This window comes from Homalodisca vitripennis, chromosome 3 (assembly GCF_021130785.1).
Source record: "Homalodisca vitripennis isolate AUS2020 chromosome 3, UT_GWSS_2.1, whole genome shotgun sequence".
NCBI classification, from domain to species: Eukaryota; Metazoa; Arthropoda; class Insecta; order Hemiptera; family Cicadellidae; genus Homalodisca; species Homalodisca vitripennis.
Window position 1 is genome coordinate 205472514 of NC_060209.1, and position 27000 is coordinate 205499513.

At 39.9% G+C, this 27000-nt stretch overlaps 1 protein-coding gene across 1 annotated transcript; it reads right to left on the minus strand.

Annotated features, from left to right (window-relative positions):
- Nucleotides 1–1948: 1948 nt before the first annotated feature.
- On the minus strand, nucleotides 1949–22216 carry LOC124358046 (thrombospondin-type laminin G domain and EAR repeat-containing protein-like). The gene is made up of 8 exons (XM_046810327.1): nucleotides 22195–22216; nucleotides 15864–16042; nucleotides 15275–15492; nucleotides 11964–12181; nucleotides 11050–11217; nucleotides 3718–3848; nucleotides 3218–3386; nucleotides 1949–2238 (listed from the first exon to the last, which is right to left on the minus strand). Exons 3-8 carry the CDS (start codon nucleotides 15487–15489, stop codon nucleotides 1964–1966), a joined length of 1176 nt encoding a protein of 391 aa, XP_046666283.1. The 5' UTR covers nucleotides 15490–15492; nucleotides 15864–16042; nucleotides 22195–22216; the 3' UTR covers nucleotides 1949–1963.
- Nucleotides 22217–27000: the final 4784 nt, after the last annotated feature.

The window sequence follows — 27000 nt, forward strand, 5'->3', positions numbered from 1 at the left end:
CTTTGTTCCCAGGTAAATAGTAGTCTTTGACATTTTCTGTCCAGTTACAAAACAATGTTTCGTAATTTTTCCTGAACGAGACAGAGTTCCTAAGACTGGTCCAGTGGGAGGAGGCTGGCATGCAGATTCCAAAACATTTGTAAAAATCTTTCTGTTGAAACCATCTTTAAATAATGGTCGATAATCAATCCAGTCATTGGAAAACCTCATTCCATAACCACCACATAAATTTTATATTCTGAGTGGCGTGCATTTTTAATTTTTTTCATGAGCGTACTGGTTTGTTTCCTTAAACTACTTCAGACAATTGCTTATCAGTGAAAAAGAGTTGAAAATAGTCCAAAGTAGAAACAGGGATTTGATTCGCTGGACGTTTATAACCGCTGATGTTTTTCTATACAAATTAAGTGAAGTTTATACGTCACCTGCTTCTTCATCCAAACCAGCAATCTTCGTTATTCTCATCAACTTCTGCCTCATACACGTCCGAGAGTTACTCCACTTGCTCATTTCCATTCTGCTCATATACATCTCATATTTCAATTTCCCCCCCTTCATAGTTAACAAGAAATTGGTCCAACTGTTCTTCCACAAAAAATCAACATCACTTTCATGTTCTGAATTGTCCCTGTCGGAATTATGGCCCTCACGCAACAATACGCTCAACTCATTAGATGTTAAAAAAATATGACTCATTATTTTAATATTAAAAGCCAGATAAAACACTGCAATGAATTAAAACACAAATAAAAACACTATATAAATAGATAATGCACTTCACTAGTAGTGACAAACGCCGCTCTAATACAAAGATACAGCTGTAACAGGATTACCAACATCACGCATTATTATAGTCAAAATCTAGGTTAGAAGTAGTTAAATGCTTGTCCGAAAGGCTGCCTGCAGCACAAAACGGACAACATAAAACAAATTAGGTATTCAAAAATAAAACATCTTTGAGTGCCCAAGTACAGCTGGCCATCCGAGCTGAGAGGAACGTAATGTGAAAATAGTGGCCAAACATGGCTGCGGCCACACTGGCCATCCGAGCTGAGAGAAACGGAAATGTAAAACAGTGCCGACACGCCAAGAGAAATAGCTGCGGCTAGTCCTACTGGCCATACCGAGTTGAGAGAAACGTGAGTGTGAAAATAGTGCAGCCCTGCCGGAGAAATGGCTGCGACCCAATACTACTGACCATCCGAGCTGAGAGGAACGTAAGAGTGAAAATAATGCCGACCTACCGGAGGAATGGCTGCGGCCAATACTACTGGCCATCCGAGCTGAGAGAAACGGGAATGTATAATAATGCCGACCTGCCAGAGAAATAGCTGCGACCAATACTACTGGCCATCCGAGCTGAGAGAAACGTGAATGTGAAAATAATGCCGACCTGCTGGAGAAATGGTTGCGACCAATACTACTGGCCATCCGAGCTGAGAGGAACGTGAATGTGAAAATAATGCCGACCTGCGGGAGGAATTCACAAAACCAAAGTATTTGTGAATGAAAGGGATTTGTAAAATTATTATGTAGTGAGAGAAATAGGGATGAAGCATAACTGTGGGATTGTGTTAATGAGATCCAGGAGATCAAGTCTAAAGACCTTCTTTAGTAAATGGGAGAACTGCTCTGACATGTCATTTACATCTTTTGTTCTTTTTCAGTGGTGGTCTCAGGAATATAAATATGTATGGCTAGAAATTTGGCCAGAAAATTAGTTGTTTAGAATCTAATATAATTTAAATATATCAAGGATAAGTATGGGATTTAATGTCGGGTTTCTTTACTTGTGGGAGACCCATCACACCAATATGTTTTGAACCATTAGTGAATCAAATCAGAACATTCAAGGCGGAACCTTTTTCAATTATTGTGTTCGGCTATGACCACAAATGAGGTTAAGGTGAAATTTGTCATTGTAGCTGTGTTCTGAAAGAGCGTATGCGAGTCTCGGATACTATTATGACACTACCTTGTGAGTGATCAAATTTTCTACTTCCACGTCATGGAAGACGACTCGGTCACCCAGCTGTACAACAGGATCGTTGACAGTGGGAGCGGCCAGAGCGATCTCCAGCAAGGCAGCCACTCTGGAGTGTGCATCAGCCACCTGTCTCCTCATCTGTTCCTCCCAGGCTGACACTTCCTTCTGCAGCTCTCCCATCAGTGAATGGTGCCTCAGCACAGGACTAAACACGTTGTACTCGTACCTTCCACTCTGCTTATTGGCAGCACCTGCACGTTAATGTCACAAAGTCAGAGTTTATATAGTTTAGTAATGGGGTTTGTAAAAACACATTAGCTTCCTTACTTATAATCCGATTTTCTTAAACTTAGTATCGTTGGATTTCTAATAACATTTTCAAAATAAAATGTAATAATGGTGACTTTTAATATATGCAATTTTAAGATATTTATGCAATAAACTTTTTAGGAAGTCGCTATTTTGAAAATAAATTTTTACAAAATTAAAATGTTAATTAATTAGGCCGTTAGATTATAAAGCTACATACTAAATTTCAACTCATTACAACAAGCAGTTCTCAAATAAAAAGTAGTTAAATGAAAAAAACAAAATGGCGGCTATTTGGGTAATTACTGAGTTTCCGAAAGTCTGAATATGAAATTTTTGTTTGTCTTTGGTCCAGGAAAATATTGGAAAAGAGTTCTGGGACACCTGTATATTTATTAATAGTTGACTATAATATTATACAAGCTCTATTTCACCTCCCTGTTAGTGACTGGAATCTAAACTCAACATTCACATCAAATTAACCCTTCCCACCACAGCTATTTTATGTGGATACACAAAAGGTATCCCCAGTCACAAAGGTGTCCGCTACATCAAGTTAGTATAATATTGGTAAAATTCCACATATTTTGAAAATTGTATTTTAAGGATTCTAGTATTTCATTAACATGTGCTACAGATGTGCTAATTTGAATACCATTAACCATATTTGTGGCTGAGCATTAGTGAAGCCTATAACTCAGTAGGATGACACAATATCTGTACATAAGTCAGCTCGAGAATGAGATGAGTTATATACTTGAAATGTTGCATACAATCTCAGTGAAGCATGTCACGCGACACAATGTATCAATATTATACACGTGAGGTATCTTCAGAATACAATCACACTTATAACGTTGTTCTTATCCAACCAAACACGAATTAAACTATGTTTAATCAATAATTAGAAAGAATACTGACTGATGAGGGTCCGGTTGTTGTAGTAGAAAGCTCTGATGGATTTCAGTCCTGGCCCAAAGGCAGACCTATCGTAATATACTCCTGTGGCCACAAACCGCCATCCGTCGTACTGGTAGCTGATGACACCTTCCTCAGTAGCCCCCAGCAGCAGCAGTCCTTCCTTGTCGTTCTGGCAACACAGTTCGGTTACAGCTGGTCACTGACATAATGAGTTCCTCGTGCACAAGCATAGGACAAAATATTGCACACTATTTTGTTGCGGTGAGGCATTTCGCACTTAGTGCAACAAGATTCTTTTAATTTGAGTTGTCTGAGATTGAAAGACCAGTTCAAAGAAGAACTATAACTACTTTCTATAAGTAATTATTTGACTAAAAAATTAAGATTAATTTTGATGTAATTGAAATGCTGAGTTGTTAAATATACACATATAAAAACCAACAAAAACTTACTCCATTTGGCTTCATAACAATGTTGGATTGTGATGCTCATTTATATACCTGTGGATAACGGACAGGGAGCCATCCTGTGATCTTGGACACTCGGAGAGCTTGGAAAGGCACAAAGTACTCCTCATCAGACAGCTTGTACACTACAGATGCTGTGTTGTAATCTTTCAAGCCTTCCTCATCTGCACTTACAAAATTATAATATAATAAATATCAATGGTAAATTCAAAAGTGGGTTAACAATTACAACTACTACCCCTTCCATGTAGTAGAAAACATTTTTAAATTCTGATATTAATTGTGGAAAATGTTTATTATTGTGCATCCAAATGTATGTGGAAAAGTCTTTAACTTTGAGAATCTCTTAATTTAAAGGAAAATATATAGACAAATCAAAATTTCACTTAAAATGCAAGCAAAAACAAATAAATAAAAGCAATTGCAGAGAGAGCAAGCAACAGGGTGGTGGGAATCGTGCAGATAAGAGGCTAAAAAAAATTTTAATGAGGAAATAATTAATAATAAGCAAAATAATAATGCAGTCAATATACAATAATATGATCTGAACTGTAATTTGGGATATAAAGGATTTCCTATATTCAAGATTACTTATATAATCAATAATGTATTATGCGTATAATATCATAGTAATCTGTATCGGTTGATGTCTTGACGAAATCACCTAGGCGAGAATGTAGTAGTGCGTGTAGCAGCGGCGCGTGTACCAGTGGTGCGTGTATCAGTGGTGCGTGTAGCAGTGGTGCGTGTAGCAGTGGTGCGTGTAGCAGCGGCGCGTGTACCAGCGGCGTGTGTACCAGCGGCGTGTGTACCAGTGGTGCGTGTAGCAGTGGTGCGTGTAGCAGTGGTGCGTGTAGCAGTGGTGCGTGTAGCAGTGATGCGTGTAGCAGTGGTGCGTGTAGCAGTGGTGCGTGTAGCAGTGGTGCGTGTAGCAGTGGTGCGTGTAGCAGCGGCGCGTGTACCAGCGGCGTGTGTACCAGCGGCGTGTGTACCAGTGGTGCGTGTATCAGTGTGGTGCGTGTAGCAGTGGTGCGTGTAGCAGTGGTGGTGTACCCAGAAATCTTCTCTGAGGGTTGTCCAGAACACAAATCTCCCAGATTAGGAGAGAGGTCTCAGGCCCCCCTCGAGAAATTTTGAAATATTACGTCCTAAAATGTTATTTTGTAGTACTTCTGAACTAATGAAATGAGGGCAAAGATCAGGCCAGAGTGTATAAAGTTTACAGTCACACAGTAATCACAAGGAAGTTTATTCAGGGATTACTGGAATTGCAATATTCTGTAACAAATACAGTTTATATGAAGTATATTTAACTAAAAACAAATCATAACATTAACAAAATATTAGGAACAATAGTTGAGCTTAAATCTCAAATCTAGACCAAAGATAAATCATGATGTGTATTGTCAAGTGTTTATTCTATAACAAGGAAAAATTACCGGTTTTGAAGCTTTTACACCGAGTTGTATTTTTGAAAATTCAAAACTTTGAAACTTGTGATCCGATACAGACCAAATGTTTATACAAGATAGATAAAGTGTATTTAAATTAATTATGCAAATTTAAAAATATTATTAAAATAAAGTTGTTATTAAACTAACGTCTTTTTTATTCTTGACCTGTTCCCCCAAACAATTCGGGGTACTTACCGAAGCAGAAATTGAATCTTTATCAAGTACAGACAATCTAAACCTAAAGTTTGACGACAAAATATAAAATAAAACTCTTTATTTTACATCAAAACACTATAGAAGTCAAACAAACTTTATTCTAGTTAAGATTGCTGTGTAAAAACTAAATCTAACAACTGTGGTTGCTACTTGCTCAGTCAGTCATCTGTGACTCTGGGGGGGGGGTTTCTCCCATACTTCTGCCAAGGCCTCTGCCGTTAGGCTTTGCCTTGTGTCGGTTAGGATCAAATCTCTAGTAGCTATAGCTGCCTGTCACTGAATTATGCTACTTGCTCAGTCAATCAGTGATCTGTGACTCTGGGGGTGTGTTAGCTCTTGGTGGGGGGGAGGACAGGTCCAGTTCGTCTCCCCACGTCGGTGCGCCCCGGCTACACGCCAGTGGTGTGTTAGCTCTTGGTGGGGGGGAGGACAGGTCCAGTTCGTCTCCTCACGTGGGGGCAGGTCCAGTTCGTCTCCTCAGTGGGTGCACCCTGGCTACACACCAGTGGTGTGTTAGCTCTTGGTGGGGGGAGGACAGGTCCAGTGGGGGAGGACAGGTCCAGTTCGTCTCCTCACGTGGGTGCGCCCTGGCTACACACCAGGGGTGTGTTAGCTCTTGGTGGGGGAGGGACAGGTCCAGTTCGTCTCCTCGCGTGGATGCGCCCTGGCTACACACCAGTGGTGTGTTAGCTCTTGGTGGGGGGAGGACAGGTCCAGTTCGTCTCCCCACGTCGGTGCGCCCTGGCTACACACCAGTGGTGTGTTAGCTCTTGGTGGGGGGGAGGACAGGTCCAGGGGGGGAGGATAGGTCCAGTTTGTCTTCCCACGTTGGTGCGCTCTGGCTACACACCAGTGGTGTGTTAGCTCTTGGTGGGGGGAGGACAGGTCCAGTGGGGGGAAGACAGGTCCAGTTTGTCTCCTCACGTGGGTGCGCCCTGGCTACACACCAGTGGTGTTTTAGCTCTTGGTGGGTGGAGGACAGGTCCAGTTCGTCTCCCCACGTCGGTGCGCCCTGGCTACACACCAGTGGTGTGTTAGCTCTTGGTGAGGGGGAGGACAGGTCCAGTGGGGGGAGGACAGGTCCAGTTTGTCTCCTCACGTGGGTGCGCCCAGGCTACACACCGGTGGTGTGTTAGCTCTTGGTGGGGGGAGGACAGGTCCAGTTCGTCTCCTCGCGTGGATGCGCCCTGGCTACACACCAGTGGTGTGTTAGCTCTTGGTGGGGGGAGGACAGGTCCAGTTCGTCTCCCCACGTCTGTGCGCCCTGGCTACACACCAGTGGTGTGTTAGCTCTTGGTGAGGGGGAGGACAGGTCCAGTGGGGGGAGGACAGGTCCAGTTTGTCTCCTCACGTGGGTGCGCCCTGGCTACACACCAGTGGTGTGTTTTAGCTCTTGGTGGGGGGGAGGACAGGTCCAGTTCGTCTCCCCACGTCGGTGCGCCCCGGCTATACGCCAGAGGTGTGTTAGCTCTTGGTCGGGGGGATGACAGGTCCAGTGGGGGGAGGACAGGTCCAGTTCGTCTCCCCACGTCGGTGCGCCCCGGCTATACGCCAGAGGTGTGTTAGCTCTTGGTGGGGGGAGGACAGGTCCAGTTCGTCTCCTCGCGTGGGTGCGCCCTGGCTACACACCAGTGGTGTGTTAGCTCTTGGTGGGGGGAGGACAGGTCCAGTGGGGGGAGGACAGGTCCAGTTCGTCTCCCCACGTCGGTGCGCCCCGGCTATACGCCAGAGGTGTGTTAGCTCTTGGTGGGGGGAGGACAGGTCCAGTTCGTCTCCTCCGCGTGGGTGCGCCCTGGCTACACACCAGTGGTGTGTTAGCTCTTGGTGGGGGGGAGGACAGGTCCAGGTCCAGTGGGGGAGGACAGGTCCAGTGGGGGGAGGACAGGTCCAGTTCGTCTCCTCACGTGGGTGCGCCCTGGCTACACACCAGGGGTGTGTTAGCTCTTGGTGGGGGGAGAACAGGTCCAGTTCGTCTCCTCGCGTGGATGCGCCCTGGCTACACACCAGTGGTGTGTTAGCTCTTGGTGGGGGGAGGACAGGTCCAGTTCGTCTCCCCACGTCAAGTTCAAGTTCAAGTTCAAGTTCAAATCATCTTTATTCAGGAATAACATGCAATACATTTTTCTATAGTTCCATGCAACTCATAGGTTGCGCGTGGGATTGAAGAAATTATTATACATGTACTATATAAACTAATAATTTATACAATGTCCTTACGACAGTAATTACGTGATTTATAACAGCTATAGCAAGATATACAAATAATTATTATATGATATAAAATATATAACATTGTAACAGCAATTTTATAAACTTCATAATCGATAACAAATAACAATAAGGTTTAACAACAAATATATATATTTATCAACAGTGCAACAAATAACAACAACAACAATAATCATTTGCGCCCCACTAGACCTGTCCTCCCCCCACCAAGAGCTAACACACCTCTGGCGTATAGCCGGGGCGCACCGACGTAGGGAGACGAACTGGACCTGTCCTCCCCCCCACCAATAATCAACAACGTCGGTGCGCCCTGGCTACACACCAGTGGTGTGTTAGCTCTTGGTGGGGGGGAGGACAGGTCCAGTGGGGGGAGGATAGGTCCAGTTTGTCTTCCCACGTCGGTGCGCCCTGGCTACACACCAGTGGTGTGTTAGCTCTTGGTGGGGGGAGGACAGGTCCAGTGGAGGGAAGACAGGTCCAGTTTGTCTCCTCACGTGGGTGCGCCCTGGCTACACACCAGTGGTGTTTTAGCTCTTGGTGGGTGGAGGACAGGTCCACTTCGTCTCCCCACGTCAATGCGCCCTGGCTACACACCAGTGGTGTGTTAGCTCTTGGTGAGGGGGAGGACAGGTCCAGTGGGGGGAGGACAGGTCCAGTTTGTCTCCTCACGTGGGTGCGCCCAGGCTACACACCGTTGGTGTGTTAGCTCTTGGTGGGGGGAGGACAGGTCCAGTTCGTCTCCTCGCGTGGATGCGCCCTGGCTACACACCAGTGGTGTGTTAGCTCTTGGTGGGGGGAGGACAGGTCCAGTACAGGTCCAGTTTGTCTCCCCACGTCGGTGCGCCCTGGCTACACACCAGTGGTGTGTTAGCTCTTGGTGGGGGGAGGACAGGTCCAGTGGGGGGAGGACAGGTCCAGTTTGTCTCCTCACGTGGGTGCGCCCTGGCTACACACCAGTGGTGTGTTAGCTCTTGGTGAGGGGGAGGACAGGTCCAGTGGGGGGAGGACAGGTCCAGTTTGTCTCCTCACGTGGGTGCGCCCAGGCTACACACCGGTGGTGTGTTAGCTGTTGGTGGGGGGAGGACAGGTCCAGTTCATCTCCCCACGTCGGTGCGCCCCGGCTATACGCCAGAGGTGTGTTAGCTCTTGGTCGGGGGGAGGACAGGTCCAGTGGGGAGAGGACAGGTCCAGTTCGTCTCCTCACGTGGGTGCGCCCTGGCTACACACCAGTGGTGTGTTAGCTCTTGGTGGGGGGAGGACAGGTCCAGTTCGTCTCCTCACATGGGTGCGCCCCGGCTACACACCGGTGGTGTGTTAGGTCTTGTTGGGGGGAGGACAGGTCCAGTTTGTCTCCTCACGTGGGTGCGCCCAGGCTACACACCGGTGGTGTGTTAGCTGTTGGGTGGGGGAGGACAGGTCCATTTCGTCTCCCCACGTCGGTGCGCCCCGGCTATACGCCAGAGGTGTGTTAGCTTGATCGGGGGGAGGACAGGTCCAGTGGGGGGAGGACAGGTCCAGTTCGTCTCCCCACGTCTGTGCGCCCTGGCTACACACCAGTGGTGTGTTAGCTCTTGGTGAGGGGGAGGACAGGTCCAGTGGGGGGAGGACAGGTCCAGTTTGTCTCCTCACGTGGGTGCGCCCTGGCTACACACCAGTGGTGTTTTAGCTCTTGGTGGGGGGGAGGACAGGTCCAGTTCGTCTCCCCACGTCGGTGCGCCCCGGCTATACGCCAGAGGTGTGTTAGCTCTTGGTGGGGGGAGGACAGGTCCAGTGGGGGGAGGACAGGTCCAGTTTGTCTCCTCACGTGGGTGCGCCCTGGCTACACACCAGGGGTGTGTTAGCTCTTGGTGGGGGGAGGACAGGTCCAGTTCGTCTCTCCTCGCGTGGATGCGCCCTGGCTACACACCAGTGGTGTGTTAGCTCTTGGTGGGGGGAGGACAGGTCCAGTTCGTCTCCCCACGTCAAGTTCAAGTTCAAATCATCTTTATTCAGGAATAACATGCAATACATTTTTCTATAGTTCCATGCAACTCATAGGTTTGCGCGTGGGATTGAAGAAATTATTATACATGTACTATATAAACTAATTAATTTATACAATGTCCTTACGACAGTAATTACGTGATTTATAACAGCTATAGCAAGATATACAAATAATTATTTATATGATATAAAATATATAACATGGTAACAGCAATTTTATAAACTTCATAATCGATAACAAATAACAATAAGGTTTAACAACATAATATATATATTTATCAACAGTGCAACAAATAACAACAACAACAACAATAATCATTTGCGCCCCACTGGACCTGTCCTCCCCCCACCAAGAGCTAACACACCTCTGGCGTATAGCCGGGGCGCACCGACGTAGGGAGACGAACTGGACCTGTCCTCCCCCCCACCAATAATCAACAACGTTGGTGCGCCCTAGGTACACCCCAATGGTGTGTTAGCTCTTGGTGGGGGTAGGATAGGTCCAGTTCGTCCCCTCACGTTGGTATGCCCTGGCTACACACCAGTGGTGTGTTAATATACAGCCAAGTTTTCCATTCACATCACCACAAGCAGTAATACCGCTCGAAGAATTTGCTTTTGAAAATCCTCTTTATTATTTATAATGTTATTATCTCACTTCCATGTATTAAATTGATTATCTTACATGCTTAACCCTATATTATTAGATTTTACATTTGAAGGAGATGGTAAATACCAGTTGTCCAAGCATTCTGTTTTGCTATTGTAAAAACTTAATAATGGCAATGTCTATAATCGTATCATCCTTCAAAAATGTTCATCCTTGATTAGAGAAATAAAACATGTTTGTCAAAATTTAAGGAATACGATAGTCAATAGGTTAGTTACAGGAGGCCCATTCTGATGTTTGCATATTTTAGTCGTTAGTCATATTTCTTTATAAACATATTTTTCACGAATAAGTGTCACATTGTTACTAGAGTTACAGATTGTAGTCAATAAGTTAACACAGTGAATTATTGCTATAATGAAAACGTGTGTACTGGAATACCAGGCGTCAGTATCAAAACCTCCAGCCTTCTTCGTTTACTTCTGTGAACTCTGTAATGGTGTATGTATTGGGTGGTTCACCAGGAAGTCGCGTAGGTTCTTATTAAGGCAGCCCCCTAAAGCTCTTTCACCTTTTGTGGTAGGAGGCTCCTTAAATTATCTCGCCAGTCATTGATGATGGTGTTCAGTTGATTGAGGAATGGTCGGCATCTGGTCAGTTAATAAATCTATTGTTATCACTTACTGACAACTTTAGAGTTACAAATTATTTGAGTAAATTTTCTTTCTAAGTTAGATATGATCAGAAAAGAAATCAAAGTAATTAATTAACATTTATTTATTGCCCATTTTTTGAAAAGTCGTCCTAGTTATACTTATATTAATTAAAACATAACCGATTTGCATTATCAGTCATGGAGCCATAAATGTTCACCTGTGTGATAGGCACTGGCGTAGATGAGAAAGCTCTCGCTGATGTGGTCGCCGAGGAAGCAGAAGTATTTTATATCAATCGCTGCTTCCGTGGGTAGTTTCTGGTACAGAGTGAATCTGTTTGTGGCCACATTGTAGCGGAATATATCGGAATCCACTGATGTTTCACCTGGAACAACACTGTCTACTAAAATATTTCATAAAACTCTATGTATAAATGTAACTACAGATATGAAATGGGTTAAAGTTTTACTGAACTAAAATGTTTCTATTAGACTTAAACAAAGCTAAATTTAAATAAATAAAGTTACAAAAAGTAAACAGTAACGTTCGATACCAGTGGGACATAGCCCGGAGGTAGTTTCTAAATAAGAATAGTTCAATATGTCAACTAGCGACCCTAATAACGTCCATTTAAAATTCCAGTACATTCGGTTGGATAACTTATGCGTGAAACAATGGCAAACAAACAAACCCACACCCACATTTATAATATTACATGACATTATTGAGATAATACCACGTAAATAATTATGAGGTGAATATCACAGGCTCGAAATGTTCATCAGAAACCAGAGCTAATCTAGTAATCCAAAACAAGTTCTTCTCCTAATACGTAAAATTCCTTTTGATATACGGAATATATGATCAATAGATTGAAGACTTTAAAATACTTTTTTTATTCGCAAGACACAATGGAGGATGATAAATTAATCCTGTAAGGCAAATAAATACAAACATCTGTGTTAATGGTAATTTTGAAAAAGATGGTTCGAAAAAAAATCATGTAAACTAAATAATTAACTGATAAATAGTTTTGTTGTTTGGCAACACCTTTAAGAATTTGCATAGTTGTAGTGCATACAACACGATGAATACCACAACTCAGAATTTGATGTAAACTACGATACGTACCATTATCATTCTGAAAGTTGGCGACAGCAATAAACATAGAGCTGCGTATGTTGAAATGGGAAAGGGCTCGGGGATTGTACGTTGGCAAAGTGTGCATCATATCGAAGTGGCTTCCTTCCCACATATAAACAGGACTTTGTGTGGAGTAACGGCTTGCAGACCCTGGAGGATTTTCAGAATTCGCAACAGCTGCAAACATAAGCGTGTCTTGCCATTTCCTGAAGTAAAGTGATGCAAATTAAATTCATTTGAAGTCATTTACAAAAATGGAAGACAGAAACATTTTTGTACTCTGTACAGAATCCAAACCTACGTGGGTAACTTATAGAACACATCAAAAAGCCCAAAAAGATTATTTAAGTAACTTTCCATGATCCTTGACCAAACATGGGCTTACTGTATATGGTGATATTTTAATTTGGGTTATTTGCCCTTCTCCTTATATGGATAATAAAGTAATAAGATTCTTAGTTTTGAATTACAGATTAATATGTACAATTTCCCGTATCATACACAGAATAATATATATTGTTTTTTTTAATACATTCAAATATTCTACACCATATATTCTTCTGTAGTTTATTAAATTAATAATTAAATATTATACAAATGTAACAGTATTTGTAGTTATTGTAGTTAATGTTATTTACGATTTATATCTAAGACTGATATTATAAACTAAATTGACAGTATTATCTATTTATTGTCATATAATTCATTACGAATTCATGAACTTGATAAAACAGTTCCACAAAACGTATTTATCCTTTTTAAAATATTTAAATATTTTCCGAGGATAAACAATTTTAATATCATTGAAAATATTCTCAAACGTTTCACTTACATTTCGAAACCCAAACCGTTTATAGTTACATTATTGGCTAAGCTCCACAAAACTGCTTCACAGGTATTTAAGGAATTTGAGGCATCTGTCTAAGCGGGACATCTTTAAAAATCATGTAACTTATTGAATATGCATACTTTGTTTCAGTAGAACACTCACTTCCAGGATAACCATTCAACTCTCTAAAACCTTTATCATAAGAAATATATTTTCGTGGGCTTGAATTAAGGTTAAGATTGATATTTTTAACTGCAGAGAAAGATATGCAAGTGTTTCAAAAGCATCATACATTAAGAGAGGTGTTCAATGAAAGATACAAAAGACAACATAGTGGCAAGACCTAAATATGTTTATCTACCTGTCTTTAGAATGACGATTACGGTCCTCGGAAGCATTTTCTAAAACCGATACAAAGCATTATAAATATTCCAAACAGTTTTTACGGAAATAAGCTGATTTTAAAAATTTCCTGTTACAGGCTTTTTGCAAATTACGTAAGTTACTTACTGTTGTTACAGTATTAGCCATAATAAACAGTACTGAAACTGAATAAACCGTAGTTGCCTTCTCAATCAGCTGATCCAATTGTAGATTGTTGCCACGGCTTCATGTTCATTATTTCTTTCTTATTAATTTGAGGTTAGTTTTTTCTAACATGGTGCTAACAACGGTAGAGAAAGTTTTTATCGTAGAACATTATTTTCGCTCATACGGAATTGGACGTGCGGATGGGCCAAGCTTGCCATACACTGCATTATGTTTTCAGGAACATTTCCCCAAAAACCCGCCTAGTAATGCTGTGATTCTGAGTGTTGTTGAAAAATTTCTAAGAACAGGTAGTGTTTTGACACAGCGAAAGTGCTTTTCAGGTCACCCAACTACTGTCTGTACAAGTGAAAACCACGTAATAGTGTTGCAGTAAGTGTTAAAGTCACCAAAAAGAAACCCAATGCGAGCTATTATTAAACTGAATATTAGCAATACACCATGCGAAGAATGTTCAAAGACATTGGTGGTTTTCTCCACAGGTTACAAACTGGACAACCTTTGAACTGTAAAAACAAACTAGCCTGAGTCTAGTACTGTGCTTCAATGTTAGCAATATGATATGAAGAACTTAAGGTTCTGAGTCATCACTTTTGTGATGTGTCTGAAGAAGATAGCCTCGCTATCGAAAGGCCTCACAAAACAATAAAAGTCTTAAATATTGGTTTTATGTTTTTCATGTAATTTAATTGCACAGGCTATGTTTACATTTGTAATTCAAAATCTGGCCGTGCTGCAATCAGAGGCAGTGCTTAGGCCAAGGCACTAGCGACACCCGTGTTTAAATTCATCGTCATTAGTACACTGGAAGTTGAACATTCCACTGTAAGATAGCTGGACCAATTTCATTCCAGTTCTTTCTAAACATTTGTTGTGTTCATAATAAAAATGTCAATGCTATTAAAATGAAAGTATAAGTGACAATGTTTAAAGTATCCATACCTTATTTCAAAGGATTGCGTGATTTCTCAGTCCAGAGAGTTGTTGATTTTTTAAATCGTAATAACAGTAACCGGTGACTCAACCGAGTACCCAGAACTCTGGCATACTCCTTCCTGAATAGTGATAGACCAGGAATTCTGGCTACTACAAATGGATACTCCGGATACTCAAGTACTACAACTGTATCTCCCAATACATCCTTTGTACCCAGGCGGGTCTGAATTAGTCCTTCCTTTGCCAATTATGTTAGACCCACACCTGCTCCTTTATCTACCCGTTGCTATGCAAGAAGACCTCTGAATCATGTATTAGCTCCAAGTCAGATTTTGAGGTTATTGTTTACCCCAGTGTCTTTTATTCATACCATTTGAAACCAATTTGTGCTCCATTGGCCTCCAACGTATTTAGTCTGCATGTTTAATATGATTGTGCTGTCGAAGTACAGAAAGTCTGTGTTTAGATCACGAAGTCTATGGCCATGGCAAAACGGAAAACCTTTGGTTGCGAAGGCCAGGATTTATTCCCTATCAATACGGGGGTTTGTTAACTTATTGAGAGTAACAGATGCTCTAGTGATACAGTGAAAATGTTAACCATCAATGGGAAAATATTGTGTAAGCAGGAAATGTTGTCACCATAACAGATAGGAATAGATCATCATTATTGAAAATTATTTAATACCGAAGGAGCAGATGAGATCTTCCTGCAAGAGGGAGCAGATATAGGGAGCACACTGCTACAAAGAGGTGCAGATATAGTGCGTCCACTCTTCTAATTGAAGCTTTTAGAGCGATTTTGTATTGAGTTTATATCTCAATCGTGGAGAAGAGCCTAAGTGAAAGCTATTAAGAAAAAGGGATAACTCTACCCAAAACTAAAGATTGATACGGAAGGTCATCAGTAACCAGGAAGCCAAATGGACAAAGTTTATCTACATAAAGGAAGAAAACTGCTACCACTTGATGAATTTAGAACTCACCACATTATGACATGAGAAGGAAACTGTTGTGTGTTACACAGTGTGTGTTCATACTCTAGTATTCCGCTATCGCTGTTGACCCGGAACACTGTTGATCCCCTGTCAGTCCCAGCATGGTGTTCTGCGACGATGATGTAGATAATGTCATCGATCTGTTGGGCCGCCAGCCGTACTCCATTCAGGACTTCAACACGGTGTGTTTCCTCCCAGGCCATACCCTAAATGGTTCAGTCAGAGTATTTGTTTCAGAGACTACCACAGAATCGCTAAGAAGAAAATATACAGAAGTTAGTTTAAGTGACTGAAAGCTTATAAATGGCAACAAAGATGATGCTTGAGCAGTCTCTAAATTAATACTATGAAGGTATTAGCGTATTGTATACAACGTGTGTTCTTGTACTCTGACAATTCTTCCAAAATGCATTAAACAACAACCAATAACTTACATAATGCACATAAACTACCAACACTCAATATTAATACTTCACGTCTTGCTTAAATATTACAAGATGTGCACGTTTATGGAACTTGTATGATATTGTATAATCCAAATGTTAAAAATATTTGCAGGATTCATATGATTACTTACTTGGTATTCGAATAGTATTAGATAGTTTAGCAGAGAATCTTTAGCTTTTTGTCCGAGGGCGGCAGCATACAACTTAGGTTCATTACTTGAACCCGAGTAACAATGGGAAAATAGAAGAAGATCAGCATATGCTATTGGCAGAGCGAACACTTCTTGGAATCCAACCAGCAGGTCTGTGTCTGCAAAGGAAAAGCGACCAAATAGAATTATTTGTTTTTATTCAAATAAATAACAAAAAAATTACAAGTCTGGTGAGTAGAGAAGTTTCCCACATCTACATTAAGCAGAGAAAACACTAATTTAATTCAGATTAATTCTGAGCTGTACATAAACAAATTTTACCTGAACATCCACATTACTTCCTTACGCAACAGTGATCTTTCAAGGTCATAATGTTTAGTATGCATAGTTTGCAATAAACATCGCAGTACCTAACTCATTAACTTAAAGTTTACTATTTTATGTAGGACAAATTAGTTGGTTAAATTAAATCTTATTTTTAAAACGTGACATATTAAAACAGTATTTAGACTATATCTTAAGACCATTGAAAAAGAATGCGGAAAATAAACTTGGAAGCTTCAAACTTTATGCTTTATTAGTGACTTGCTTCACCACCAAGATGTCACCGTCGCAGAGTATCGTACCCCCACAGCCACCACCTAATACAAAAGTCAACGAGAATGCATTTCATAACATAATACAAAAATCAGTCTCCAGCTGGAATGTTTAGGTTGCTTGTTATTTACCGGCAAAGAAAAAGATTAAAAATGTAAGAAAGGACCATGAGGTCCTAAGTTCGCCTTTTTACCAATAAAGAAATTAATCTCTCTCTCTTTCTCTCTCTCTCTCTCTCTCTCTCTCTCTCTCTCTCTCTCTGTGAGTTACAGATAGTAAAACCGGTGGAACCGTTGGACAACCTTCGAGAACACCCAAGGAGGATCTTCAAACATCGATGTTACTCTAGGAACGAGGGACGTAACGAGAAAAATTGTCAACTAGGAAGTTGTAGAAGAGTCACTGAGCGACCATCGACTTATAAAGTTTGAAGTGAAGGAAAGGGAGGTAGGAAGAACTTTAAGAAATGAGATGACTGAAGGATCGTGGAACTTAAGAGAGGTTGACTGGGTGAGATTTGATGGAGTTCTGGTTGATGAGGTTGAGGGGCTGCAATGGGAAGGAAAAGAAGCAGAAATATGTGCTCAGGAGCTTCAAGATGTGATCAAAAGGGTGATGGAGAGGACGGTGCCCAAGTCGAGGAAAGGTCAAAAGAAGGTGCATTGGTGGACAGAAACAATAAGTGAGATGAGGCTAAGGATGAGAAGATATGGTAAAAGATGGAGAAGGACACGGACTCAGGAAGACAGAAGAGCTTATGTCACAGCGAGGACAGCTTATGTATGGGAAATCAGGAAGGAAAAGAGGAATGCATGGCAGAAGCTTCTGGATGAAGACGGTGAAAAGGACCCTTGGGGGAAGGCCTACAGGATCATTATGGAAAGATCAAAGAAGGAAACAACATTGGTCAGTATGAAGAAGGAGGATGGAAGTTTCACGACGACGATAGAGGAGACGCTGAGAGTAATACTGCAAGGTCTGTTGCCAGATGACAATCAGAACGAGGATACTAATGATCAAAGAACTGTAAGAGCACAAATGGAACTAGTTAGCGAGGGGTTGGAGGAACCAGAATTTTCAGAAGAGGAGTTGGATGCGGCAGTAAAGCAAATGAAGAACAGAAAGGCTCCTGGGTACGATGGTGTGAAGATAGAGGTAGTAAAGAGGATGTACGGAAGGATAAAAGGGCATCTGCTCATCCTATACAATAGGATGTTGGCAGAAGGAAGATTCCCATCAGTGTGGAGAAAAGGAGTGGTAAAAATATTCTTAAAAAATAAGGACAAGAATCCCAGTGAGGTGAAATCGTACAGACCAGTGACATTACTTTCAGTCTTGGGAAAGTTAGGCGAAAAGTTGATAGTAACAAGAATGAAAAGATGGCTCAGCGAAGAAGACTTGCTAAGTGATAGGCAGTTCGGATTGAGGGAGGGAAGAGGAACAGTGGATGCGTTGATGAAATTGAAGAGGGATGTGGAGGAGACCGTAGAGAAATACGTCCTGGCCGTCTCCCTGGACATAGCGGGTGCATTCAACTCGGCATGGTGGCCAGAAATCTTAAGGGTACTAAGGATGTGGAATTGTTCGAGGATTCGAGGAGCTTGTATTAATCTCTACCTAATTAGAGATTACTTCCAAGGTAGAGATGTGTTACTCAGGGTAGCAAATGGAGAAGCAGGGAAGAGGATGACTCGAGGGTGCCCACAGGGATTAGTTGTTGGACCACTCCTGTGGAATGTGGTGTTCGACAGCCTACTGAGATTGGATCTAGGGGAAGGAGTAACAATCACTGCATATGCTGACAACGCACTGCTGATAGTCAGAGGACAGAGTACACAACAGTTGGCTGATATGATAGAGGTAGTAGGGCCGTAGAAAAGGTAATAGAATGGGGACAACAAAGGAAGCTGAAGTTTTCAAAAGCAAAGACAGTGACAGTGATGTTGAAAGGAAAGTTGGTAAGACCAAGAGAATATATACGTTGCAAAAAGGAAATGAAGTACTTAGGAGTGGTAGTAGGACAGAGGATGAGTTTTGAGAAACATGTGGAGGAGGTGTGCGAGAAAATGAAAGGGGTCTACGCCAAACTGGCAGGACAGGCAAGAGCCAATAGGGGTATGACAGGGAGGCACCTTATGATGCTATACAAAGGTTGCGTAGAGCCGGCGATGTTGTACGGTTGTAAGTTCTGGGGGGGAAATGCCCGAAAGATTGCAAGGAAATTGCTGAGCATGCAAAGAAGAGTTCTACTGAAGGTAGCAAAGGCATACAACACGGTCTCGCATGACGCAATCAGAGTGCTGGCAGGAGTGACACCGATTGACCTGCAAATAGAAGAGAAGGTGAAGAGGTGGGAGGATAAGGAAGAAGAAAGGGACGCCGCTGAGAGCAATGCAGCGAGACGGGAAGAGACTTTGGAAGAATGGCAGAGGCGTTGGCAGGATATGCCCAGGAAATGCCCACTAGGGGTAAAAATTGTTTAGATAACATATCTATAAATGCTAACTTAAACAATAGAGTAGAATGTGAGCTTTTTAACTGTCCCTTTTCAGACCATGACGGTTTGATAATAAGTGTGCCCATTAAAACCAGGAATAACTCCAGGCTGGAGCAACCAACTAATGCTGGTTTAACCCCACAGTTGGTTCTTATGGACAAAAGTGTCCAGTTGCTCGAGGAACACTTAGCCACATACGATTGGGAGCTATATCTCAGTAATAACTTAAATGCTTGTCAAAACTTTAAAGTATTTTTTGAAATCTTTTTAGACAGTTTAAATAGTAGCCTTAAAATAAAAAACAGTAAACAAAGAAATACAAAAAATCAAAATAAACATCAGTGGTATACGGGTGAACTGGCCTCGATGAAAAATAAACTGTTATTCTATAACAGCCTTATTAAAAATAGTCTTAGTCCTAATGATGATTTGGTAAACCAAATGAAAAATCTTAAATACCAATATCGAACAGCTCTTAAGAATGCAAAATTAGCATCGAATGCTCAGTATATTGAAAATAGTAGCAACAAGTGCAAAGCTGCCTGGAATTTGATTAAACAGAATAACAATTCAACTCCCAGTCATTCCAAGTCTAATCTCTCACCAGATGATTTTAATAACTTTTTTATTGAATCTGTCAATGGTATTCAGAGAAAACTTGTTAAGACTCCCGTGACATTCGATGATCTTCTAAGTAGGAAACAAATAAGTAAAGCTAACTTTAATTGGAACTACATTACCCCCCAAGATATTATAAAAGCAGCAAAGAGACTTAACAACTCCAACAGTAAAGACATTTATAACCTTTCTAACAGCGTTTTAAAAAAGATAATTCAGACAGTTTCCATTCCTCTAGCATTCTGCATAAACAAATTATTGGAAGAAGGTGTATTTCCTTACCAGCTCAAAATATCTCGGATATGTCCAATATACAAAAAAGGGCCAGTAAGTACACCACAAAGTTACCGCCCTGTATCAATACTACCAATAATATCCAAAATTGTTGAAATAATAGTATATGACCAGCTTAGTATGCATCTTGAAGTAAATAACTACCTTAATGTAACACAATTCGGTTTTAGAAGGGGGATGTCAACTGTAGATGCAATAGATAAATTAGTACAAGAAGCCTTTCAGGCATTTGAAAACAAGGCCTATGCTCAGGCCACACTCTGTGACCTGAGCAAGGCCTTTGATTGTATCAATCATGACTACCTCTTAAATAAACTTAAGTTTTATGGTGTTGAAAACTCCCCCTTTAAGTTTTTTGAATCATACTTACAAAATAGAAGTCAAAAAGTTCTAATTGATGGTATTTGGTCCCAAGAACTAAAAGTCAACTTCGGTGTACCTCAGGGATCAGTCCTAGGACCTCTCCTCTTTTTAATATCAATAAATGACCTCCCTGATTTTATAAAAGCCAGAACTATATTATATGCTGACGACACAACTCTGGTGAATTCCACTGCAGACATTAATGCTTTGGAAGAATTAACTGAAAACGCTCTTCAGGGTGCCACCACATGGTTCAATGCCAATGGATTTCTTCTAAATCAAGATAAAACCCAAAAAATTATATTTAGTTTAAAAAATAATATCCCTGAGAATCCTGATTACCTTAATGCAGTCAAGTTTTTGGGAGTGTTTATTGATAACCATTTAACATGGAGCCAACACATTGACTCGATTAATCCAAGACTAAATAGAATCATTTATCTGTTGAGGAGTCTCACTAATAAAATCCCGGAATCGTATAACAGAACAGCATATTTTGCATATTTTCAGTCAATAATGCGTTATGGGCTCATACTCTGGGGAAATTGTAGCAGAATAGGAGAAATATTAATACTCCAAAAAAGAGCCTTAAGGGCTTTAACAAATTCACAAGAATATGAACATTGTCAACCCTTATTTATTAAAATGAAAATACAAACAGTAATTAATCTCTATATTTATGACTTAACCCTATATGCAATTAAAAATAAAAGTAGTTATAAATATAATTATGATATTCATAACTATAATACAAGGAATAAGGATAGAGCCCTCATAGCGTTTTCTAGACTGAGTAAATGCCAAAGTAGCCATACCATTATATCTATGAAAATTTACAATAAATTAAAGGTACTTATGGATAAATATCCAATCCTGCAATTTAAAAACAAGTTTTATAACTGGCTATTAGAACATCCCCTTTATAAACTAGATGACTTTTTTGTCATTGATCCAATAGACTTTTAGAACTTTGCACGAGGCCTGTTACAAATCACCATTTTTGTAAATCACCATTTTTGTTAATCATGTTTTGCTGGTCTTTGCTTGAAGGATGTATGCTTAGCTGATGCGGAGAGAGGCTGTTGTTGACGGAGTATTTGATGGGTACTGTTTGGTATTTATATTGGATAGTATCAGTTAAATGGAGGGTTATTATGTTAAAATCATTATGTTGATTTATGCAGGGAATTTTATGATTTGGATTTTCACAAGGTGTAATCTTACATTGTATTGGTTATGTAAATATTTTTAGGTTGTAGTTAACATATAATATTTGTAATTTGTAATCCTTTTTAATATTGTGTTTAATTGATTATAAAATACTGATTGACCATGTTTGAATATGTGATGGACTCATGACTAAGCTTACTTAGCAGCTAAATGACATTGTCAATGATCTTTTGTGATTCTTATGGCAAATAAATATTATTATTATTATACCGAAAAAGGTAGGGAGACCTTCGAATACATGCCGGACATCAGAAGGAGATTGCAGCCGTGCATTAAACTGGTTGTTCTTGTCTCTCACGGACTCGGGCTTCTCCACCAGAGCTCGCTCATACTTGCCTAAATTCTACAACAAATCCAGTGTTTTGGAGGAAACAAGAGAAAGGGACATCCAGCGAAAAGACAAAGTTCTTTTCGGAATTAGCTCATTCATGCACTTTACTTATGGGAATGCTAAACTTAAAGAAATGTTATTGATGGGCTCATTGCTCATTGCACATACATTCAAACTTTCCCACGTCAAAAAATTGAGGACACAGAAGGCTGCAGCTTTATGTTCCTGTTTAGTATATGGAATGTTACAATGACATCTTGGAGTGGCCTACAGGTGATATAGTGACAGGTGAAGATCTGTTTTAGATCGATTAAATATTTTATTTAACATGTGGTTTCTAAGTTTTAGTTTTATTTCAACTAACTAAACTCTCACTATACCTGCATATTTGAATTCCAATGTATATTCCACTGTTATGATTAAAACATATATATTTCAATCAATAGACTTCATTTATACAAAAACGTTCTAAGTCGGCTGACTTTAACCTCCTGAGTCCCAGAGTAAATCTGTGTTTTAAAGTGTCAAAATCCTAAGTGGCTATATTTAGTACAAGTGCCTGACTGTGCTTGAGTCCTGGACAACCATCCCTCTAAAGTGGGTCAAAGACCTAAGTGGCTATTTTTAGCCACTCGCAAAAAAAAATTCACAGAGTCCCTCCTAGTTGTGTTATTCCCATTCAGGTCGCAGCACTTGATAGAAAGAACAGTTTTTGGCCATAGTAGTGCAAAGTTTTTGCCACCAGAATGCTCTAGGTATGCTCCAGTCTTCTTAACCTAAAAATGACTGACCCTCCAGAAAAAACGTGACCGGCCAAAACGTTCATGTAAGTACTTTATTAATATATTTTAGCCTTAGCTCGTACTGATATCATTAGATAAGAACTATGTCTGCATTTTAAACGATAAATTGTGACAATCGGCTTTTGTTTAAAAGTAGCTATAACAGGTTTATTTTTGTAGTTCCTAAAAATAGGCACTTAGGCGCTATAGACTATAAACCCATATTTTTATAGTTCCTTTTTTTTAGTCACTTAGGTCGTTAGCTAAAATGTTTTTCTTTAAAAAAATAATAACAGCTGACAAATATATAATGTAGTTGATTATTTATGTGTTTTTAGGTCAAGGCAATCAAAACCCTCACTACGAACCAGTCAATCTAGATGATTCTGAGATTGAGGGCGCGTTAAATGATGATGATGAAGAAGGGGACTTGTTGAGACACAGAGACCGCTTTTTTTGATGTGAATGAAGTTATTGGAAATTGGAGTGATGATGACACCGATGAAGACCCCACATACGAGCCTCCCAATGAGCCGGATCGTAAGGAAGACACGTCAGAAGAGGATCCACAACCAGAAGCAATCCAGCGAAAAGAAAGTAAGATAACTACCTGAATTCCAAAATTACTTATTATCTCATGTATTTGAAATTATTACTAAAATATGTATTATAGTCCCTTGTAATTTTATAATAAGGTTGCTATAACAAAGCTTAGTACATTTAAAGGAAGTAAAAAAATATGTATGTCAGGTTGTTTAATTCTGGAACCATTGAGAGAAAAGTTTAGTAATTTCAAGATTATTTTATTTTAACAATCTTTTTATTTAATTGTTTGAAAGTAGCAAAAATATTATGGAATTGTTTTGTTCCAGGGAAAGAGGAAGAAGGCGCTCACTAAGAAAAAGGGAGATGGGGCTAAGAAATCGAGAGAAAAACGAAAAATCAGGACAAGGATTTTTCACCACCCCATGGAGGACAGGACCATTCAATCCGACACCTTTGACGATTGCTCCAACCAGCATACCTACCTATCGACAGTGATGACTGGACAGCTGAACAGTATGTACAGCAGTATTTCGACGATGATATTCTTAAAAAAATAGTTTGAGAAATCAAATCAGAACTACTTGTTGAAAACAGGAAAGGACCTAAAACTAAGACTACCTGAGTTAAAAATTTGGCTAGGCATAAACTTTGTGATTTCAGCTCTACAAGTACCATTGATTAGAATGTGTTGGGAAAAAAAGTGGAGGATTCCACTTGTAGCAAACAACATGGCGAGAGATCGCTTTTTCCTTATTAGGAAACTGGATAAAACTTGTTTTTGATAACGAAATTACAGCAGACGAAAGAAAAAGCTGATAGGCTGTGGAAGGTAAGACCTTTACTTGACCGAATCTTAGAGGGCTGTTTGAAACAGAACAAACCACAGGAATTGAGTATCGACGAGATGATAGTGCCTTTTTTCTGGAACGTGTCTAGTCAAGCAACACATACCCAACAAACCCAACCCAACGGGTTTGAAAGTTTATGTTCTTGCTAATCCAAACGGAATTGTTTGTGATTTTACTGTTATCAAGGACCAGCCACATACGTAGAAAACCCAGAACTTGAGCAATTCTGGCAGTGTGAATCAGCTGTCCTTCAGGCTTACTAGGTCTTTTAGTTCCCGGCCACACATTGTATGCCGATAGATTTTTCACTTCAGTTAGGCTTGCTGACGAACTCCTGAAAAAAGGTTTTAGATTAACTGGAACAATCAGGAAAGACAGAAATTCCCGAAACTACTGACCTTCCAAGTGACAAAAGAGTTTAAGAAAGCAAATGAAAGGGGCACCAGTTTTTTGCACTGTAAGAGAAGAAAAAGATAAAAATGGAACAAAGACAGAGGGAAAAGTAGCTATAACAAAGTGGTTAGACAACAACTGTGTATGTATGATATCTACTGCTGAGTCAATCGAGCCTTTGTGTGAAGTAAAAAGGTTGGTCTAAGGCAGCAAACAGTTTATCAATGTTTCTCAACCTAAAGTTATCAATGCATATAATGCAAAAATGGGAGGCGTAGACTTAGCTGATAGAAATGCTATCGTATTGCTCCTCACGAGCCCGGACAAAGAAATGGACATTGAGATTGTATCCTTCATTTCTTTGATTTGAGCCTTAGTAACAGTTTGGCTTCAGATGCGGGAAAACCAAACAAAAAATACAAATTCCAGCCAAAAGAATTCCGCAATTCAGGACTTTTAAACTTAAATTTGGGGAGTTGCTAATTGAGATGAACTCAGCCAATGAAGCTGTTGCTTCGAATGACAAAAGATCTAGAAGATAAGGTGGATAACCCATTTGGAGACAGACGAGTACGGGCTGACCCTACTCCAGAAAAAAGAATTGAAGAAGCAGCTCATCTACCTGAGGTTACAAAAGGAATTCAAAAAAGGTGTGCTATGCAGAATTGCAAGAAAAAATCTACTGTATATTGTGTAAAGTGTAATGTGTATCTTTGTTTGGTAGGTGGGCGGAATTGTTTCCGAAAGTTCCATTCGAAGTGAACTTTTCACAGTGACTCCAAGATGAAACTTTTACAAATAAATGTAAAATGCCTTCTAAACAACTCTTTTTATACTTATACATGTAATAATAAAACATTTTCAATTAAGGTCCTGCGTTAATATTTTTTTCCTCTGAAGACCTAAGTGCCTATTTTTAGGACATCTATAACACCATTTGTAATAACGTAAAAAATACATAATGTGATTTTTCTCAAACAACAATGATATGAGAACATAATTTAACCTTAATTGTAAAAGAATTAACACTTTTTTTTACCCTGGGACTCAAGTGGGGTCGAATGATTGCCTAAAAAAAGGCACTTAGGCGTTTGGTCCAATTTGCGTCCATAAATATTTGGGACTCAAGGTAGGTTGAGACCTAGTGCCTATATTTAGGCACTCTAGACTCAGGAGGCTATATACATACAATTTGTACATAATAACAATTTTGGATAAATTATAACTGATTCTAACTAACAATAATCTAAACTAACCTTACATTTTTTGAAATTTTATATTATAAGTGTTTAGTAGCTATGAAGTCTTTTTAGTTTTGTAAAAGTCCCAATTCATTTATTTTTGCATCCAGAATTGTTAAGAATTATTTCTTCACTCTGCAGGCGTACGGTAATGGAAATTTTTTTTCTATTTTGCCTGTTTTCAGAAATGATCATTTTGCGGATTTGCGTCTCATTTCTCAATTAACAATGTTTTGCTTTAATGTAGCCGTTACTGACATTGACAATGGAGTTAGTTCTACAGTTGACCACCACGCGACAGTGCAATAGTTCTATCCTTGTCCACCAGGTGCCAGTCTGGAGTTAGTTTTATTACGTAAGACTACTAATTTAAGTTGTAATTATGTTATAATTAAATTACCAAAATAACCACCGAATACTGGCAAATAGTGGTTATTTTCTTTTTCCAAGTTGTCATCTTATTATGTAATATAAATGAAAAAATGGAAATAAATATATTCTATTCTATTTCTATGTTCATTAGGAATACGGTCGTCCTCTGGTCTGTGTGAATTCTAATCCCTCACAATTTTCAACTGAAACGAAAGCATTCTGATTTATACAAATATGCTGCCAGAAAGGGATTCAGAAATTCTCCTCACTAGCTCGTCGGTATTATTATTATTGTTTTAAACATTCTTACGTCCATAATATTATTGAGAAGTGGAAAAGTATCTTTGACGTACGAGTATTTATTGTGTTCGAAAAATACAGGATTGAATTTTAATTCAATATTACACTTCATCGTAACTACTTAAACACTTGTTGAAAAAATAAAAATTAAATTATTTACAATTATATTTAATATTATAAACAAATTAATATTTTAATAACTGAAATAAACGTCAGCCTTAACCAACAGTCCTTTTTAGATACAATGTCAATCATCGCTAATCATTAGTGTTTGGCTCTCGTAAGGTAGTTAACCGTTGGGCATCGAGGGCACTAGCTTTTATAACCTCATACAATAGTGTGTTTGTTTTTTTTTCATGTAAGTTAGTTGATATTCAGTTTATACTAAATTATCAGGCACTTAAAATGTTTGCGTTTGCTGTTACCTTGCTGACAGGAAGACTGTTATTTGTTATGATATTTTTGACGAGGTTCCGTTTACTTTCAGTAAAGCGATAGAGAACGGTTTCGATTACTCAAAGGATATCAGTATAAAGTTAATCGTAATGATAATATTAAAGAGCAAGGACAATGGCTACATGTAACTGTGACGGAAAATTAAACTGTTCGGTATGACGTCTAATACATATTTATTTACAACACAACTCAACTGAAGTTAACAGACATAAGCTGTTTTATTTTACCAATTTTTCAACTCAGCACAC